General features: G+C 36.9%; 1 protein-coding gene across 1 annotated transcript in view; it reads left to right on the top strand.

Annotated features, from left to right (window-relative positions):
• ADGRV1 (adhesion G protein-coupled receptor V1) overlaps positions 1-21793 on the top strand; it is a 517368-nt gene that overhangs the window by 206297 nt on the left and 289278 nt on the right. Inside the window, exons 77-80 of the mRNA XM_025438360.3 lie at positions 3846-4088; positions 9535-9942; positions 15860-16044; positions 21497-21746. Coding sequence (XP_025294145.3) covers positions 3846-4088; positions 9535-9942; positions 15860-16044; positions 21497-21746 — 1086 coding nt within the window. The remainder of the gene's footprint in view (positions 1-3845; positions 4089-9534; positions 9943-15859; positions 16045-21496; positions 21747-21793) is intronic.

Here is a 21793-nt window from a genome sequence, read left to right as displayed (position 1 = left end):
GTTTGTATTTAGAGATAAAAATGATTTTCATGCAGTGGAAATGTCAGAGACCGGGGGAAATGCAGTCTCCCTCTGGGTAGCCCCTTATGGGATTCGATCCCAGGACCCCTGGGATCACGACCTGAACCAAAGGCAGACGCTCAACCACTGAGCCACCCAGGCATTCCTGTACTTTGTCTTTTAATAGCTGGGAAGGCAATGAGAGCAAAATGCTTTGAAAATTAGCTGCTTCTCAGAATGCAGAAGAAAACTCAACTCTATGATTTGAGCATTATATTAGAAAGAGAAATAAGAGGTAAAACCTAATTCTTTTTCTTACCTAACTGAAACCGCTTAGATATAGGTTTAGCAGCATTTCCCTAGTTAGGAAAAAGGATATGTGCATATCCTACAGTTAGCATCCTACATACTTCCCACCACATTCTCTTAATCCATAATGATAGTATCTTTAGTATCTAGGGCTTCTTTTGGTATCTCCTGCCCGTAGGGCAAGTTCAGAGGAAGCAGTCTCTTCTCCCATCCACAACTCTACCCAGCCTATTTTTCCCTTCCTTTCAGCTTCTCTAGGACCATCTCTGATTAGCTCTTTATTTTTCTCTCTGCCTCCTGCAAGTAGACACTCCCTTTAAATAAGATTAAAATGCAACTTCTCTTTCAGTATCTTTACCTATACATAAAAAAAAAAGGCAAAGTACAGGTAAGAGTAATATACATTCAGTAAGAGGAAATTTTTAAAGAAGGAAGAAGGTTATAGTCCTAGAAGAATGAAAAATATTTTTCACAAATGTATTGTAAGCTTTTAATATGCATTTTAACACCTCACATTTTGTGACTAGAAGGAAACATCACTTTATGATGTTTTAAATTCTTTTATGTCTGATAAACTGATACTTAGAGATATAAATGAGACTGGTTCCATGGCCATGTCCTTTCATAGTAGGCTTTGAGAGATTATTTGGAGGTCCCAGCTGACCTAAGAACCATCTCTTCATTTTTAAATAAAGTAAGGGCTTCAAGGATCCTGAACTTATTCAGGAAAGTGGTGGTAAGAGCTTGGACTCTGATGATAGAAGACTTAGTTCAAATCTTAGCTCTTCTGCTAGTTAGCTGAGTGACATGCGACAGGTTACTTAGCCTTCCTGAGCCTTCTGTATTTGATTGGGTTAGTAACAGCGTTCACTGTTAGATTAAATGAGGTAATGAATGAGAAGAGTTGCTTGGACAGTTCTTAGAGGGAGTTGCCCCTTCATAAGAGAGGGTTGTATTACTGTTATTTAGGATGGATGGGAATGGAGCCTAAGGCAATTCAGGGGCTTGAGCAGTTGCTACATTAACACTAGTGGTTAGGGAGGGAGTAATTACAGCCCAACAACGCAACACAGCAAACACAACACATTCATCCATAGAATGACATCACTGATTAATGGTGGTTTCTAATAGCTTCAATCCAGTCTCCCAACGTTTGACATAAAGTTTTTCTACTCTGTCATATGTCCAATGACTATTTTCATTTTGAAGTTACGAAGAATTTAGGTAAATTTCCTCAGTCAGCTACTTGGCCAAGATTAGAACTTGTCTTTTGAATTCCAGACCATTTCCCCTTTCTCTGCTGCTTTATTGAATGGTTTTATATTACCAAAATGTGTAAAAGTGATAGTGAATTAACTTAGGAGGCATACTCTTAAACCACAAAATCTGGTTAAAGTCAACAGATTACTAAAAATTTGCTGCAAATATTTTTAAAAAAAATTTAGATATTATTTTATTATTACTTTGTCCACTTCTGAGCAGATGTAGGGCCATGAAAAATAATTATGTACTAGTTGAGCAAAAGCTCACCCTGGAATGCTTCTGACCTAACCAGGAAAGGAACTTATGGCAGTTAAACATGAAATGGGTTCTTGTGAAGTCTCCAAGTCATGTTGAAGTCTAGGGAGGTGCAGATATGATCTGTGAGTTTTGATTTCCCAATAAGATTCAGAAATATTGTTTGAATAGAGTATTTTGTTATAAGATTCATTTGTCTCTAGTCTGATTATGTGTTGGCACCCATCAATGTGCTGTTCAGTTTTAGATGATTCTTTACTGAGATTATAACATTTTCTTTTGACTCTGAGTTTTTATAAGTAACGTTCTAATCATCATCACAAAGGGAAGAAATATTTCACTGGAAAATAAAGGCAAGCTTCTATGTTGCAATCTATTGTGCTGACATCCTTAGTTACATGAAATTACTGTGAATTCAAGCTCACTTGGCCTTTAGGGAATAACAATTCCTGAAGACGTTACCTATACTTTCCTCGTGTTTTAGTTCATTGTATTTGCCGAATTTAGTTTCTCAAAAGTGAGAAGAATACTCTCCATATTTCAATATTACTGACAGTTGATCAGGAAAAGTAAAGAATGATATGCGCCATGGAGAAGCTAAATATATTTCTTCAAATAATAAAATGAAATTAAGTTCATTTACTGTTTGACTAAAATTCGACTTACCCTTGCATGATATTAAAGTTTGTTGTATTGTTTCATGACATAATTATTCTTATCAAAATGATCATAAAGCAAATGATGAATAAGGCCCCTGATTGGTAAAAATAATGTATTATATCAAATTGGACAATGACACAAGCAGTTGAAAAATGTATAAGCTTAGCTTCTTTGAATTATGCCAGAAAGTTCACAGTACTGCTAAGATTTTTAGATTATTATGTAAGAATAAATAAGTAAAAACAGGTGAGTAACAGTATGTTACAAATTGAATTCAGACTTTAGAGAATAATTTTTTTGAGATTGCTAATAAAGAACTGGGATGAAACATGACAATCTATAACCAGCAGACTAAATTTAGACTTATTTGATACTGAATTTGGGTAAATTTTGAAAAATACATAAAATTACAGAATTGACTATTATAAATATTTGGCCATATTTCTGTATAATCTTTTAAAAATAAAACCTTACAAAGTTGAGTCTCTCTTTTCCCCTTATTCTCAGTGTTGTTCCCCAGCTGGACACCCTGCCCTGTCCCCAACCCAACCCCAGCCAGCTACTGTCACAATGATATTGGGAGCATTTGTTTTTTTAATTTGAGATATAAGTATTTTTTCAATTGTTATTTTATTTATTTTAATTTCTTTGAGTATAGCTGACATACAATGTTACATTAGTTTCAAGTGTACAACATAATGATTCAGCATTTATATACGTTATGTCCATACTCACAGGGTAGCTACCATCTGTCACCATACAACACCATCACAGTACCATTGACTGTACTCCTTGTGCTCTGCCTTTTATTCCCATGAGCTATTCATTCCATAACTGGGAACCTATTTTATTTAAATCTTTACCTAAATATGTATCCATCACATTCTGTAGTAAGCTTTATCTAATTTTAAACCTTACATTTATTGTATTGTGCTATACATATCATTGTGCAACTTGATTATTTTTACTCATTGGCATGTTTTCAGGTCCATCCACTTTGAAAAATATTGAAATAGTTCATGACTTTTAGCTACTACAGAGCATTTTATTGTATGAATATGTTTTATTTATCCTTTTACTTATTGAAGTACATATAGATTGTCTCCTGACACTGATTTTTCTAGTAAGAAGCTCAGTCAGAGAGAGTAAAGGTGTTTCTTAAGGAAAATCCTAAAAAATAAACCCTGTGGTAATCTAACATGAGAGCTTAATCCTATGATTATACAGAATGTATCTCCAGATATGTATTTATTTTTATAATTATGTATATAAATAAAACTATTTCTTAATACCAGAATGATCTAAAAATAGAAACATATTGGTAATCATCCTTCTTTTTTTAATTTTCTAATTGTCAGATACCTCAAGTTGAAATGGTTTTTTTTGTGGAACTGTATGAAATAAGTGCTGGAGCAGCAATAAACCATAGTGCCAGATTTGCACAGATTACATTCTTACCGAGTGACGAACCTCAAAGCCTCGTGTATTTTTCTGTGGGTTCTCGGCTGCCAGTGGTTCATAAGAAGGCCACTTTAATCAGTTTGCAGGTGACCAGAGATTCTGGGACAGGACTGATGATGTCTGTTAACTTCAGTACCCAGGTGAGAGCATGAATATATATTAACCTACATTAAAGTTTTCTTCTTTACCTATAACTTACATAATGAGAAAGAATAATTGATAACATTATTTTCTCATAATGCCATCATAATTCGCCCTATTATTACATTAAGCTTTGTCCTTGAAACAATTCAGTTATTTCACTTAAGTCATGTTTTAAAGTGATGGTCTTTTGTATTTCTTTTTTTGAGAAAGGTAACAATACAGTGCAAAGTGTCTTACATAAATCTCTTTTATAAAATCTCTAGGGAGTTAACATTTTTCCAGAATGTAACTGTGGAAGACCAGAAACAAAAAGTAAGATCTATAAAAAAAAAAAAAAAAAAAAAGTAAGAGACTTTGTTATGTTCTGTATGAGAATGAGAAATAGTTGAAAATCTCCTTCTCTAAAACATCACACACTAATTGATCTTTAGGTTTCTTTAAATCCCTGAGTTCATGGTGTCAATGCCACTCTTCACATTCCTCCTATTAGACAATCTTGAGGTGAAGGGAGGGAGTAGATGGGTAACCAGGGACTCTGCAAAGCAATGCTATATAACACTAAGTGACCAGACCCTAGGATTGGTCCAAATTGCACCATATACCTTTCCAGCCACCTTCACCGTCCCCGCCCCCCCCCCCCCTTATTTTTTCTCTTGACTCCTCTAACTCGAAGAAATCCAGTTTGGAAACCACTATTCTGGTCAATGCTGCCATTTCCCATTTCAAGATTCCAAACCTGGTGACTCATTAGGGTTTCAATGGTGGTTTCTGTTGTGTTTTATTTATAAACTGCAACATAGTACGTATTTGGTTGTGTCACTGTTGGGTGGCTCAGTCATGTAGAACAAGTACAATTTATGTGCAGTCAGTTTCAGTAGCAATTACAGAGTCAGGGATGAGAGATTAGAACCAGAACTGTGGATAGTGAGCTGTCTGGAAGCTTGCCAGGCAGAAAAGCTGGTCTTTGTGACAGTCCACAGCTTGGCAAACAAGAAGACAAAACTATCATATGAGACTCTAGAAATAAACTCCATTCTACATAGCCTTGAAGTGGTATGAACACGAAGAGAGGGATCTTGATTCACATTGGGGAGATTTTAGTATTTTTTCTCTTGAGCATTGAAGATAGGAAGAGAAATGGGGATAAAACATGTGCTTCATTCTTCTTCTGTGAAGTATATCATCATATGCTCACTACTTTGTAGAGTGGAAGAAGGGGGACTGGAGATGAAGAACAGGTAATAAAGAGATCTGAGGTACATTATAAATTAGTTCATGCACTCAAAGGAGAGAGAGTTTGAAGTTGCCAAAATAAGAATCTGAAAATGCCAGTATTTCTGTCAGATTCACTTACATTCTTTCTAGATTCGTCATAAATGATTCCCTGAAAAACACATGCTATCACTAGTATGTAAGTCATAGCAGTTTTATAACACTCTAAAAATCAACATGAAGGATCCCTGTGGTGATAAAAGTGTTCTGTATATTGACTTTATCAATGTCAATATCCTGGTTATGATATATTATAGTTCTATAAGATGTTACCAAGGGGCGATATTGAATAAAGGGTGCAGGAGAGCACTCTCTGTTATGTCTTACTACTGATGTGAATCTATAATTACCTCAAAATCTAAAAAATTAATTTAAAAATTTAATGAAAGTCTCACTTCTCTGGTATCATTTTATTTTCCTTTTCCTTCACTGACACTGCATTTTTTCTCTCTGAATGCTGGACATACAACTAGAGACAAAGACGTATAATTCTCTTTTCTAGTAGATGGTGGGAATGAGAAAATAATTATGGACTAACTATTCTATTACAAAGATATCAATTTTCATTGTACTTTAAATAAATTACAATAATATACTTAACATAGGAGCTGTAACATACATACCCTTTGGCAGGTCAGTGTTCTCAGTACATAAATACTACAGTCTTAATATAAGTTCCCTTATATCTATGTGTTTATGACATAAAATTAAAAGATATAAGGATTTGAGATAGTGAAAATATCACTGATTCCAGTTATCTTTAAATAGGCCTATGGCTAAGCCATCTTTGAAAGCCACATCCAAATACTTTTATTTATATATACATGTACTATAACACAAGTTCAAGAGACTTTTCTTCTTCTCCCATTGCCTGTTCTTTTCGAAATATATTACTATATTGATTTTTGTTGTTGCTTTTATTTTTTGAGTTTTTATTTTTTTAAAAGATTTTATTTATTTGGGAGAAAGGGAAGGGGAGGAAGCATAAGCAGGGGAGGGGCAGAGGCAGAGGGAGGAGCAGGCCCCCCACTGAACAGGGAGCCTGACCTGAGGCTCAATCCCGGACCCTGAGATCATGACCTGAGTGGAAGACAAACGCCCAAGTGGATGAGCCACCAAAGAGCCCCTTGTCATTGCTTTTAAATTGCATAATCCTTGTTTGCTTTTGTAATATGTATTTTTGGAACACAAGAACATTTCAATTGTTCCTTTTCCTTTAAAAATCTGAATTGTGAAATAAATTTAACAGAAAACAGTGGACAGAGTGTATATATGCAGTTTATAATCATAAAAGGACCACCATCCAGTTTAAGAGATCCAGCTTTACTGGACTCATAGAACTAGCCATGGTGAACCCTTCTCTGATACCATTCTTCTTTTTTCTTATAAGATAACTCTCCACTTCTTGCCAGTAACTTCCATCCTGAATTTCATGTTGAAATATTCCCTTGCTTTTATTTATGATTTTATCACCTACCATGTGCTGTATAGGTTTACCTCTTTAGGAAACTATGCAAATGAGATTCTTCCGGTTGTATTGTTTTATGGTGTGCTGGTTTTGCTCATCACGTTTCTGTGCAATACCCATGCTGAAGTTTGTAGCTCTTACTTCTTCTGTTAGATAGTATGCCAGTGGATACTGTATGCATTCTGAAGTCAATAGGCTATTGTGTTGTTTGCTTCAGGGAGATTTTGTGGTTTGGTTTGGTTTTCCCACCGCTGTGCTGCAGATGCTCTCGAAAACCCTTAGCTTCATCTGCTTTTCATTTTTTTTTTTTTTTTTTTTTTGCCAAAAATGGTCACTTTTTCCTTACAGAAGCATGCCCTTCTCCTTTGTGCTTCTGGAACACCACTTTTTCCTACTCTTAGCTCTTCCCTCACGACAGCTCCTTCCTGTTGCCTGTGTTCGTCTTCCTGACCAATACATGCTGGGGTCCACCAAGACTCATTCCCTGGCTATACCACCAAAACCTGTTTTCTTTAAATATTGTATATAAAATGAGAACTGCAGTTTTTATTGCCAGCCTCTTTACCACCCTTGATCTGGACTTATATCTGATTGCTCATACTTGATATCCTCATTTGAATGTCTAAAAGGCATCTCAGGCTTACTGTGTATACTAAAAAACTCTTGATTTCTCCCATAACAGTATTTCCCCCAGTTTCCCATCATTCATTTGGGCAAACAGCTATCCTTATTCTCCTCTTTCTCTCCACCCAGCATGGAATTAACCAGAAAGCCCTACTGACTCTACATTCATAATATATTTCCATTTGGAGCACTTCTCACTCTTCCATTCATACAGCCTTATTCCAAGCTACCATTGTGTTTGCATGAAGTAATGAGAAATGTCCTATCTCTTCTCCCTGCCTCCATGCTCATCCCCTGCTCTAGCACAAGAGCCAGAATACTCATGAAAATCTAAGATAAAATGTGTCATTCTCCTGCAGGAATCCTCCATTGTCTTCCTGCCACCCTTTATATAATGTATATTGTCTGACCCTGCCTACCTCTCTGATGTCAGCTTCTAATCACATCTTTCATCCTTCTAATCTTTCATCCTTCTAATCACACTGACCTTCTGGTTCTTCCTCTGACATTCTAAGATGGTTCCATCTCAGGGCTTCTGTAATGCTATGCCTTCTGCCTAGAATATTTGCCCCCAGGTGTATGTGGTCTCTTTCCATCACTAAGGTCTCTGCTCAAATATCACATCAGGAGCTTCTATGACCAGCAGTATTAAAATAGTACCCTTCTCATCACCCTGTATTGCCTTACGTAGTCTTATTTTTCTTCAAAAATTCCTCCTCATGTAAAATTACATTGTTAATTCTGTAACTTTCATACTGTATGCTAGAATAGGTGCCATGGGGCAGCCCGGGTGGCGCAGCAGTTTAGCGCCACCCTTGGACCAGGGTGTGATCCTGGAGTCCCGAGATTGAGTTCCACATCGGGCTCCCTGCATGGAGGCTGCTTCTCCCTCTGCCTGTGTCTCTGCCTGTCTCTCTCTGTTTCTCACGAATGAATAAATAAAATCTTAAAAAAAAAATAGGTGCCATGAATGCAGGTATTCTGGTGTTCACCTCTCCATCCACAGTATTCCACCTGGCATAGTTGAGTATCTGTTGGCTCAGTAGTAAATAAATATACATTACTTTTGTTCTTTCTTTTTTTTTAAGATTTATTTATTTATTCGAGAGAGAGAGAGAGAGCAAGCGAGCATTGGGACAGGCAGAGGGGGAGGGAGACAGAGTGCCCGGCAGACTCCGTGCTCAGAAGAGAGCCTGTTGTGGGCCTCAGTCCCACCACAGGGAAATCACAACCTGAGTTGAAACCAAGAGTTGGACGCTCAACCTATTGCACCACCCAGGCAATCTCTTTTGTTCTTTCTTGATTAAGTTCCCATGCTTCACTTAAAAAAAAATCTTTTAGTGGCGCCTGGGTGGCTCAGTCAGTTAAGTGACTGCCTTCGGCTCAGGTCATGATCCTGGGGTCCTGAGATCAAGCCCTTGTGTCTGGCTCCCTGCTCAGCAGAGAGTCTGCTTCTCCCTTTGCCCATCCCCCTGCTTATGCACTCTCTCTCTCTCTCTCTCTCTCTCTCTAATAATAAAATTTAAAAAAAACTTTTAATAACCATGGTTTGAAGAAATTCACAAGTCTATACAGCCAGGACCTTAATCTTTAGGGTATTTTCACATCTTAAGTGTGACCAACAGGAAATCAGTTTCTTCTCCTTTGTCCGCCTCCCATCTTCCTTCCCTTAATTCCTTCCTCCATCTTCCCAAAATTTGCAGGTGAGAATGAAAATGTAAATATCCCTTTCCTCCATACTGCTGTTGTGCAGCATGTGTTGTTTAAAGCACAGTTTTTAAGTGTGTTCACAATTCCAGAACTTCCACAAGGCAGTAGTGCCATTTCTTTCCTAATCCTCATCATCGGCATGCTGCAAGGCATCTGTTTTTCCTAACATCATCACTATGATGTATATTTTTCTCCCTAATTTATCTTAGTAGCTTAGAAGAAGTATAAAACCCATGTTTTAGTATTAATGTTGTTATGGCCCATCAGTTTGCTTAAGAGAAATAAGATTTGCTTAAGAAATAAGAGTTTGTTCAGGACAAGATCAGAGGTGTTACAGTTTCACTTCAATGGTGGTGTTTAATTTCTAGGAGTTGAGGAGCACTGAAACAATTGGCCGTACTCTCATCTCTCCAGCTCTTTCTGGGAAGGATTTTGTGAGAACTGAAGGGACTTTGGTCTTTGAACCTGGCCAGAGAAACACCATGTTGGATGTCATCCTAACACCAGAGACAGGGTCTTTGAATCCATTTCCTAAACGCTTCCAGATTGTGCTTTTTGACCCAAAAGGTGGGGCCAGAATTGATCAAGTGTATGGGACAGCTAACATCACTCTAGTCTCTGATGCGGATTCGCAGTCCTTTTGGGGACTTGCAGATCAGTTACAACAGCCCCTGGATGATGACATTCTTAACAGAGTACTGCACAGCATCAGCCTGAAAGTGGCCACGGAGAACACGGAGGAACAGCTCAGTGCCGTGATGCATTTAATAGATAAGGTAAGAAGCCCTTGCAAGCGTTAGCAGTCGGGTTAGTTAAATTTCATAAATTAAAAATAAAACAGTTATAATGTCAGTTGTCATGAAATTATGGCAGGGTTAAGTTTCTGAACATAAGAGTGAAATGCACCAAGCTGATACTACTTTTCATGGATGTGACTGCTGTGTGTCTGGAAACTTCAGTCTTAAACTTGGAGAATGATCAGTATTCTACTGCAGCAGTAAGGACAACCCAGCATCTGAAAAGGAGCATCAGATGTCAGAAGCTAAAAGCTCTTTCTGATTCTCCAGAAACTGGATGAGTCTCTCTTAAGTTGCATCTCAGTTTTTTGAGTATATAAAAAGAGAGACTTGGCCTAGGTTACATAGTTCTTCCACGTAACGGGAGCTGTTACCCTCTGCTTGTTCCCTGTTCCTCCTGGGCCCTGAACACTCCCTCAGAAAAGGAGAAATAAAGAATGACCAGATTGGTGTGGACTTAGATCAACTTGGGTTTAGTTTTAACACATTTATTTATTTACACATCTGCGAATGATGAAATGGAGATTATCCTAAAAATGTAAGTAAAAGAAGAGATCTGAAAAGAATTATTATTAAAGGAAAAGACTCATGGGGATTTCTTTGGGGCTTTCTTATTCAAGATATTTCTTATCAATATATTTATATACAAGAATGAAAAATATTGAATACATACATGTGAATTTATAAATACTGTATTTTTACATGGTGACCCTTAAATACTTAAAATGCTAACAATGGGTTTTTAGATTATCATGCCTATTTTACTTCTCATGCTGTCTTTTAAATACGATGCCTGAAGGGTAGAAAAGAAAATTATAAAGTACACAGGCAAGAAGAGGAAGCCTTGCCAAATAGCTTGTAAAACAGAGAGAAGTGACTGCTATTTCATGCAAAGAAAGTTCTAGAGATAAGAATTTACTGTGGGAAATATTGTTACTTAAATTTTCTCATGATGAAATGGCATAGGACAGTAACAAGTTGATTTGGCTAAGAAGAGGGAAAGAATGCACAGTGGCATTTTAGAAAAGATAACCTTTATTCATATGATTTAGAGAAGAAAAAGATTCTGCTCCTTTTTTCCCCCTCAATGAGTTATATAAGAGAGCTACATATTATTGGTCTAGAATCAACATTTCTTTTTTTTCTTTTTTAAGCTTTTATTTATTTATTCATGCGAGACAGACAGAGAGAGAGAGAGAGAGAGAGAGAGAGAGAGGCAGAGACACAGGCAAAGGGAGAAGCAGGCTCCATGCAGGGAGCCCAATGTGGGACTCGATCCCGGGTCTCCAGGATCATGTCCTTGGGCCAAAGGCAGGTGCTAAACCACAGAGTCACCCAGGGATCCCCCTAGAATCAACATTTCTTTAACTAGCATTGTCAAGTAGTACTTCTTAATTGGTTTTTGTTGAGTCTGTCATGAATAATGAAACTGAATTATGAATGAAACTCCTATGGAAAAATGTAAATTTTTTTGAATAACCATTAGCAAACATGATTATTTTCAAATCATGTATTGTTACTAAAATATTTTTTAATATTGTGGCATATTGTCTTCTCAAATTCAATTTTTATATGTATGTCATTACTGAGTAACTGACTTATTCGATAATTTATACATTTTATGTTTTATATAATGTTATATGTAATAATATATAAAGAAAATTGAAAAATTCTACTCAGCAACATGAAACACTTGAATAAATAGAAACCTATACCTTGTCCCACAACAGAAAGACTCAATGTCATAGAGTCAACAGTTTTCTGTAAATTAACCTATAATTCCCTATCAAAATAGCAGTAAGTTATTTTGTTTTGTTTTGTTTTTTAACCTGGACAAAATGATACCATTGTTGACCTGGAAAAAGAAACATGTGAGAATGGGCAGAAATTTTATGAAAAAGAAGAAAATGGCAGTGATCTCACCACACTAAATATGAAAAATGTATTATGATCTTACAGTGATTAAAACAGGGGGTGATGCTGTCTTAGGCATAGATATTGACATGAGAGGAATAGAACAGAAAGTGCAGAAATAAATGCAAGCACATAAGAAAATCTCAAACATGCTAGAAGTGACATTTCAGATTAATGGGTCAAAAATTCTTATTCTGTAAATGTTACTGATACAGGTGATTTAACCATGTAAAAGAAAAACAGAGCTGGATCTGTATCCTAAACCCTACTGCAAAATAAATCTCAGACATATCAGAGAATTGCAAAAATGAAACCATAAAAGTATTAGCTGAAAACATGGATGAATCATTTGTAATATATAAGTTTGAAGTGGAGAAGTTAATTCTAAAGCATAAAACAAAACCCAGAAGCCTTAAAGGAAAAGAGTTTAACAAACTTGACCATATAAAGTTTAAACAAAATTTCTCTCTGCATATACCATAAGGAAAGTCAAAAGACAACTAATGTTATTTGTCACTTATATCTCAGTAAAACTTAGGTGGTGAGGGAAAGTAAAAAAAAAGACAACTAATGGTTGTGGGAAGCATTTGTGCAAATACATGTGTAACGGAATGTTTATGTCAACATTACTTATAATAACAAAAATTGGGAAAAAATAATAGCTATTAAGAAGACCCTGGTGTGTTCCTAACATGCAAAAAAGAAAGAAATTATATTTTAGACATTTATAATAATGCAAATAAGACAGTAATGAAACAGGCCTGAAAATGTAGATAATCACATATAATTAGGTTAACATTTTAACATAAAAACACAGGATGCCCTGTTAACCAGGAATTTCAGGTAAACAATACATTTTTCAGTATATCACAAATGACAAATGTTGCATGGAGTATTTGGGATATACTTGTATCAAACAAATATTGGTTGTTTATCTGATATTTGCTTAGAGTCCCCTGTACTTTACTTGTCAAGCCTTCATATATCCCATGTGTACCTAATACATATAGACTTCTAAGATATCCTCAAAATCAAGAGTATAGAATAGAGCTTCCAAATACTAGATTCAACTTCATTCTCTAAGGTCTTGTATTTTGAGTGAAATTGTTTCATATTTGTAAGTTTTATTTTTCCCCAGATTCTAACTTTTTAAAAATAGAATCTGTTCCCTGCTGTGCCTTTCTTTATATGGAGAACTCCATAAATCTTAGGTATTGTTATACTCATCAGAACAGAAGAAACAAGTACTGTACCCAAAAGAACAACAGCTTTAAATGATTCACTATAAAGATTTTCTGGATAAAATCTAGCTGTGGCTTTTGGAAAATTTTTGCTGTGACCTAATATTCTATCCCTTCATTTTCCTACTATGCATGGTGCAATGAAAATCATTTAAAATGCTGTTGGTTGCTTTAACAATATTATCAGTCTTTTAAGACCGCTGGGTTTGATATGCAAATTTTTAATTTCTTTGGGATTTGGTTTCCAGGTCATTGAAGCTTGTAAAACATGAGTCAGGGGGTGTTGCCTCTTATTTTGTGTTCTGGAACAATTGAAAGAGCACAGGAATACTTTGTTCTGTGAAAGTTTGATACCCCTCTTCCCCCAACAAAGTTCTTTTTTGTTTTCTCTCCTGACAGTTTTAAAACCTTTTCCCATGGTTCATTCAGATTTTCTATATTTTTGTAAGTCAACTTTGATAATTTTTAATTTAATTTTATTTTTTATTTATTTGAGACACAGAGAGAGAGAGAGAGAGGCAGAGACACAGACAGAGGGAGAAGCAGGCTCCATACAGGGAGCCTGATGCGGGACTCGATCCCAGGTCTCCAGGATGAAGGCAGCGGCGCTAAATTGCTGAACCACCTGGGCTGCCCTGGGGGTTCTTTTTATTGTTGTTTATGTAAAATGGCCTTTTATGGCCAGAATATTTCATCATATACTTCTTTATATCATAGATCTTCTTTTTCAAGAATTATTTTTTACATTTGGTTTATTTTATAATCACGCTGACAGCGATTGAGACTCAGCTAATGTTTTGAGTCAGAGCAGGGCAGCTGTCACAAGTGTCTCCTGGGTTTGACCATTCACCATATTCATGCCCTCAGACAAATTAGGCAGCCTCTTTCTGCTTCATTTTCCCTACCTGGAAACAAAGTAACACCAGCACCTCTCTATCAGGATTGTTGTGAAAACTAGAGAAGTTAGGACAACTTGCTGAGAATAGCACCCAGACAAACCGGGGGTTATATAAACGGCCTTTTTGTTGTGTTTTTTTATGTGCTTTACTAAAGGGAATTTTCTGTTGCCCTTGAATATGAATGAAAGTTTGCATGGCTCTAGAATTCTTAGATGACAACCTTTAATTCTTAAAACTGCACATGTTCTTATTGGCTTCTGGCATTTCATTTACAAAAAAAAGTCTGATGTCAAACTGAATTTTTGTCTCTCTGTTAGTAATTTTTCTTTCCTATCTGGTTTCTGGTAGAATTTTTTTTAACACTTGAAATAATATTTAAAACTCACCCAGATGCATCTGGTGGTGTTTCTTTTTTCGGGTATAAAGCAAGCTCTGCATTTTTAGACATGACTATTTCTTTAGCTTATTAAGGCACTGTGGCTTTCTCTCTCTCTTTCTCTCTCTCTCTGCTTCTATCAGCTCTTTTATATGCTTGTTGTATCTTATAGATTTGTTTTATTTATCTGTTATATTTTCTCTGAATTCTGGGAGCGTTTCCTGAGCTTTTTTTTCCATTTAATGTATTCAGTTGATTGTTTCAGGAGTCAGTGGGCTGTTTGCTTTCTTCCTTGTAATGTTTATTTGATAAATTTTTACTTTGTTAAATTTTTACTTTGTCTTGCTGCCAGATAAGTAAATACATTTACTTTGTATTTTTGTCATCTTTTCTTTGTGGATTATTCTCCATACTTACTCCATACTGTGGATTCTCCTCCTTACTTTCTTTGCGATGGATATTCTTATAAACTTAGATCTTGAGTTCAGCTATCACCTTGGCACTGTGTAAATTACAAAGCTTTAAAAATAATATGGGGAACATAGGGAACTTCCTCAATGAGCTCACCTGGTAGTAGCGACAAACAAATCATTTCAGTGCTGTCAGAGATTCATTATAAAGGTATGTGCAAGTTACACAGAGAGTGATTATGTATATTGGCAGGTGGGGGTACAGTGTATAAATCACAGAGCAAGTGGTGACTAATTTGGATTTTGAAGGATTTATAGGGACTTCTCAGGTATAGAAGAATAGTGGGATAACAAATCAATGGCTTTACACCCATGCTTAGTCAGACAATAAAGATGTGGTCCTTGACACTCTGGCAAGGAAAAACAAAATAAATCATGAAGGCTGTTTTCCTCTTACTCTCCTTGTCCCTCAAACAACAAATAACCTAGTTCTTTAAGGTAGGAGGGCTCATACTTCCAGATAAAGGCAAGAGTGCCAGGAGCTGCTGACTACTCTTAGTTAGAAAAAGAGTCTTTCATTTGATGTTTTAGAAATTTGGTGGTAGGTAGTGGATTCTGTTCATGGAATGCCAGGTAATCAAGAATAATCTTGCTTCCGTTGTTGGCAAATATTCTTGTACTTATTTCTTTGGTTGTTGAACAAAAGAAAAAGAATTCTTGGGGTAGATATAAAAGTGAGATTAATTTTAATTCATGATGTTAATTATTGTAATAAAAAAATAAATGAACCATGCAACTATTTTGGGCTTTCTCTAGTTATCAAATAAAAAATATTTTGCTGATCACAACTCTTCTTTATAAATGGTTATGCTTTTTTAAAGTACAAGTGTATTTTTAAGTGTATTTGAAATATAATTTTGATCCCAATTTTTCCTAGATTCCTCCTTATTTTGCTTATTTTAATAACTTAATAAGGAACATGTACTGTACCATACATATCATTAAAGCAGTTTTATTTTTGAAGATATTTTTTCATACTGGAATTTTTTTTTCTAGATAACTGTTGAAGGAAAAAGCCAAGTGCTCAGTATTGAAAATCGAAATCTTTTTTATGAGATTCTCTGTGCTCTTATTAACCCAAAGCGCAAAGACACCAGAGGATTCAGTCACTTCACTGAGGTGACTGAGAATTTTGCCTTTTCTCTGCTAACTGATGTTACCTGTGGCTCTCCTGGTGAAAAGTAAGTGTTTTTTAATAATAATACCTTATATGTGTTCCTTCACGGTGTATGAAGTACTATGCAATGCAAAATGACATTTAAATGTAACTAGGGATTAAACTGTCAGTGCATTGTATCTTTTTCCCTTTAAAGATAATAATTCATTCATTCATTCCTCATTCATTTATTCATGTAAGAGCTGGAGGGGGGGGTGGGTCCGAGGAGGCAGTGAGCAGACTCTGCTCTGAGCCAGAGCCCCATGCAGGGTTGAAACCCGCGACCCTGAGATCAGGACCTGAGCCAAACCAAGAGTCAGATGCTCCACCGACTGAACCACCCAGGCTCCCAATGCATTGTATCTAACGGGCAAATGAAGTAATTATTTGAAGAAAGCATAGTAACTATGTCAAGAAAAATGGACTTATACTGTCAATAGTACATTCCTCTTGTTGTGAAGGATTTTTTTTTAAGAATTAAAAAAATATCTATTGCTTACTCTTATGATGATAAAAAATACATTCTTTTATGTATGGAAAAATCCTTTTATTAAGGAGAAAAAGGAAGGTGACTCCAAATTTTAGACATGTTTTGATGTGCTGTGGCAGTGGAGTCATGGTTCAATTTTAGCCATTTAGAAGCAGCTCTCCTCGTGTTGTTGACCTGTTGAGTAGTTGTTTTGTGGTTGGAGTTTCATGACAGAGTGCAAACAAGAGGAAAAGGAAAAAATAAAATGTTCATTGTGTTCATTATCAATTTTGTAATTAATTTTGTAACTTTATGTTAATATTCTTCAGAAGATATGGTGTTTTAAATTGCATTCCAAAGGTAAATTGAGTCACTATAGTACCAAGACTTAAAAATTTTTAATTTCTATTTGAGCTAACATAAAAACGGCTAATAGAAATTGGTTAGAAATTGAGAAATTGAGTGGTCCTTCCACTTCTCACAGAGTAATACAGGTTATTTAAAGAGCAGTGATTTTGAGGGGCACCTGGGTTGCTCAGTCACTTAAGCAACTGACTTGGTTTTGGCTCAGGTCGTGATCTCATGAGTCCTGACATTGAGCCTTGCCTCCAGGAGGAGGGCTCCTGGCTCAGCAGGGTGTCTGCTGGAGATTCTCTCCTTATGCCCCTCTCACCCCCAAGCATGAGCACGCACTCTCTCGCCTTCTAAAATAAGTAAATAAATCTTTAAAAAGAAAGCAATTACTATTACTTAATGGGACATATCTGATTAGGAGTGTTTATATGGGGCGTCTGGATGGCTCAGTCGGTTAAGCATCTGCCTTCAGCTCAGGTCATGATCCCAGGGTCCTGGGATTGAGGCTCCCCCACCCGGGAGCCGTCTCTGCTCAGTGGGGAGTCTGCTTCTCCCTCTCCCTCTTCCTCTGCCCCTCCCCCACTGAATTTGCTTTCTCTCTCGTGCTTGCTAGCTCTCAAATAAATTAGTACAATCTTAAAAAAGATAAAAGTGTGTAAATCTTTATAGCATTTATTATTTATTTGCTGATGAATGCTGTCATCAGTGTTTATTAAGTCACACTGAAATTCAGGGATATTTTGAAGACTGTTTTTTAAAAATCTGGAATAATAATTTAAATCATCTATATAGGGCCCTTTATGAACTCTGACAGGTTAATTAAAATAACATTCGGATATGTAAAACTTTTAACTTTAGTTCTTAGATCATAAGACATACGAAGTTCAAAGAGATAGTCAATCCAGATATAAAAGGGTTATAAGAGAAATCAAGGAATAAAAGAAGAGCTGATATTAACTGTACCTCTGCTCTAGTCTTGACATTGTATTAGACTGAACAATATGAAGTTGCCTTTTTTTGTAGGTAGAATAGTATAATATATTGGAGACTATATGTTTCAGCATAATCCTTACTAAAAATTATACATATTTTATTCTTATAAAAGATCATTTTAGCATCTGGTCCAAGGCAGGGTTTTTATTATTCCTGTTTGCAGACATAGAAACTGAGAGACCTTAAACAGCTTGTCAAGGGTCGGACCATTAGTCATGGTGAGGCCTCAATCCCAGGCCCGCCTGCATCCACATTCCTTGCTGGCCACCATGCCTTGTGGTCAGAAGAGACTGTAACCACTTGCTTTGTAACAAAATCTCCACTTCCAGCCCTGTGGCTATAAAGTGCCCCTAGACTTTTTTATCCCAGGTTAGTGCCAGGGTCAGTCTTGAGGTGAAGGTACAAAACCAGCATCCTTTACACTGTACTCTTCTTTCAACTCTGATGAGTGAGTCCTAAGGATCAAGGTTTTCTTTTTTTTAAGATTTTATTTATTCACGATAGACACACAGAGAGAGGCAGAGGCATAAGCAGAGGGAAAAACAATCTCCCCACAGGGAGCCTGATGTGGGACTCTTCGGGTTCATGGTCCCAGCCTAAGGCAGATGCTCAACCACTGAGCCACACAGATGCCCCAGGTTTTTCTTAATGGTGTTTATCAGAAAAGCTCTACATAACTTTTTTGGAGGCCCCTTCTCTATCCTCAGTACTGGTCCTAAGCGTCTATCTCAGAGCAGTGATTAGCAGTTTGGCTACTCAGTGCCTTTAATACATGTCTCCAGTGTCTTCAGAAACCTCTGAAATGGATCATTTCTTTACTACAAGTAAGTTTACAATGAGGCTACAGTGTGTGTGGTTAAAAATATCCTTTCTTTTCTCTCTTGAACTATGTTCAGCTGTGTTGTTCAGTGAAGCCAGATAGTTCATAGCTTTATAATTCCCCATAATCCCAATTCTTTCCTTTTGTTTTCCCATATTTGTACAAGATCACTAGAATATTGAGGTTGTTTTAGATGCGAACCATCCACCTGGCTGTGAAAGTTGGTTTCCATATTTGTGCCCTCCGCATAGGGAGAATTCAAGAGTGTAAGATGCCCAGAAGGAGTTACCTTTTCTCCCTTGTTGCTGAATATGTTCTCAAGCTTGGAATGGTATCTGGTTTGTGGTGGATTTTCAGTGGTTATAGTATAACGAGTGAATAGAATAAATAAATGGATCAATATGTTTACTGCCATGGGTTTCCTCTCCACAAACTTACCTTTCCTTCCAAGTTGTCTGTGGAAAGGAAGCAGCACATCCAATGGCAGTCAGCCAAGAATAGTGTGGTGTCTTTGGGGAAATCATGAGCCTTTAAAGATTAAACATACAATAGGATTCATATGTGTGTGAAAGAATCAGATTTTAGAGGCAGCATGTTGAAGACAATGTCAAAAGTTTAAGAATGTGATAAATCAAGGAATAGGAGGACTGCATAGGAGATCAATGTTCAGATAAGATGAGCACTGAAATTAAGGCACAGACTTGGGGAGGATGGTAACTTGAAAACCGTTAAGTGGAAGAATTATCATCCAGTGACAAATTAAACAGAAAATAAGAGCTATCAACACTAGTTTTTTTTTGTTTTGTTTTTTTTGTTTTTTAACCTGGAAAACTCTAAAGCTGGTGACTATGCTGGTATGTGTTATGTATACATTATCTTAAGCAGTATTCAGGAGCATCTGCTGAGAGTGAAAGATTTGGGAATTGAGCAGGGATGTTGAGAATGATGACATCTAGAGCAATTACTTGGAAGCCAAGTAAAAACTGTCAAGTGGCACTGAGGGCACAGCTGTGGTTGGTCACTGGATTTGTAGTGGTTCCAGTCTACATATTAATGTGGAGTTCTCCCTCTGACTTCAACCAGGATGTAAAGCAGATTGTGGGATTGATCAAAGAGAATGTGGTAGAAGGGCATGGATCTAGGAGTGTCAGTGAGAGTATAGTCATTTGTAAGTGAGAGGGGCCAGGAATTTGGCACACTAGTGTCAGAGGTAGGTAGAGTACTGTGTGTGTTAGATTGGTCTCAGATGCCAAGATACTGGCATCCAGGATGTCTCTGATGGGCTAAATCTCAGTAGATCCAGGGAGAGTGGGTGGAGGGTTTGCAACCATGTTGGTGAGATTCATTGGTCTCAACCACACTGTACCTGTCAGGGGGTGCTGCAGTGGCAGCTTTTAGCTTACCGTCACCAGTGAAGATATGGGAGGCTGGATGGGATGATGAAGAGATGAGTTTTTGGTGAGCTGTTGTGAATACAGATTGAGATGTTTGGGGAGGAGTCTTGAACAACAGAGGTCAGTGCCTGTGTGAATGGCTGGATTAAAGATAGATATTTGAAGGCACTGATTCAAATGTAGTTAAAGTTATGGAAGATTTTTTTTTAAAGATTTTGTTTATTTATTTGAGAGGGAGAGAAAACATGCATGAACATGAGTAAAGGGAGGAATGTGGGGAGAATGGGGTTTGGGGGAGGGAATCTCAAGCACACTTCAGGCTGAGCAGGACCCCAACCTGGTGCTCGGTCTCATGATCCTGAAGTCATGAGCTGAGCACAAACCAAGAGTCAGAACCGACTGAACCACCTAGGAGCCCCATGGAAGATTTTTTTAGAGAGAGGATTTAACTAGAGGAAAAAACCCTTCCTCTTTCCTTTTCTTCTCAGATTTTCCGTTTACAATTCTCTGCTTCATTTCCCAGGTTAGGGATTTTGATAAGGTATCATTTAGATCCATGATTTAATTATTCATACTCTTTTTCTGTTGTGGTCCATATAACTTTTAACATTTAATGCATAATTTTTATCCTAACATCCCAATATTCTCCAAACTTCTTCAGGCAGGATTCAGATCTGATTTATTTTTGTATCTCTTCATTGTTCATAATCATAATGGGTCCAAGACAAGATTTATCAGGTTCCTTGGCAGAGTGGTAAAAAAAAAAAAAATTAGACTTGTAGAACCTCTAGCGTCCTCTTCAGACAAGGATTCTTCTGAGTAAGTCTGGGGTATGATCTTTTTTAAACATACTTCCGAGTGATTTCAACACATACCGAGGTTTGGAAGCACTTTCACAGAGCACAGGATCTTAGGCCTACAATGTTTAAACAGGGATGTCATAGAGTGAGCCCAGGTCTAGGTTGTTTCTCTTACCAATCACATGATTAGACTCAAAATGCTTTAACGATAGAAAGAGATGAGGTAAACTCTTGATGAAAACATGCTCTAGGTATATAAGGCTTATGGTATTCTTAAATAAAGCAGAGTTTTCAATTTAGTGGTGCACCCTTTCCTCAAACTATTCCACCAGTACTGATGTGACTAAAACAAAAAAGTACATTTTATGGGCACAGATTATATCTGATATCCATTAAACAGCTTTCCTAAACCCGTGTTTTAGATTACAAGGGGATCAGGCCAAAGGATGCAGAAAGTGCTGTGCAAAAAATCATGACCGTTAACCACAAAAGAACTGAAAGTGCATTGTCTTTACTGCCTCTGAGCTAGGAATGCTATGGCTGTGCATAAAGAACAGAACCCCTGTGTACATGGATTTTAACAAATATAAGTAGATGCGTAGGTAAATGCATGCCATTTTAGCAGAGCCTTTGCTTTTCTCTTCTAGAAGCAAAACTATCCTTGACAGTTGCCCATATTTGTCCATCCTGGCTCTTCACTGGTATCCTCAGCAAATCAATGGGCACAAGTTTGAAGGAAAAGAAGGTGACTATATCCGAGTTCCAGAGAGGTTATTGGAGATTCCAGATGCAGAAATAATGGCTGGAAAAAGTACATGTACATTAGTCCAGTTTACAGAGTATAGCAGCCAGCAGTGGTTTACAACTGGAAACAATCTCCATGCCCTGAAAAATAAGGTAATCTATCATTTAAAGAATTCTGTGGTTGGAAACAGATTTTTTTC

The sequence above is a fragment of the Canis lupus genome, chromosome 3 (genome assembly GCF_003254725.2).
Source record: "Canis lupus dingo isolate Sandy chromosome 3, ASM325472v2, whole genome shotgun sequence".
NCBI lineage: Eukaryota > Metazoa > Chordata > Mammalia > Carnivora > Canidae > Canis > Canis lupus.
This window is presented reverse-complemented; position numbering and strand designations above follow the sequence as displayed.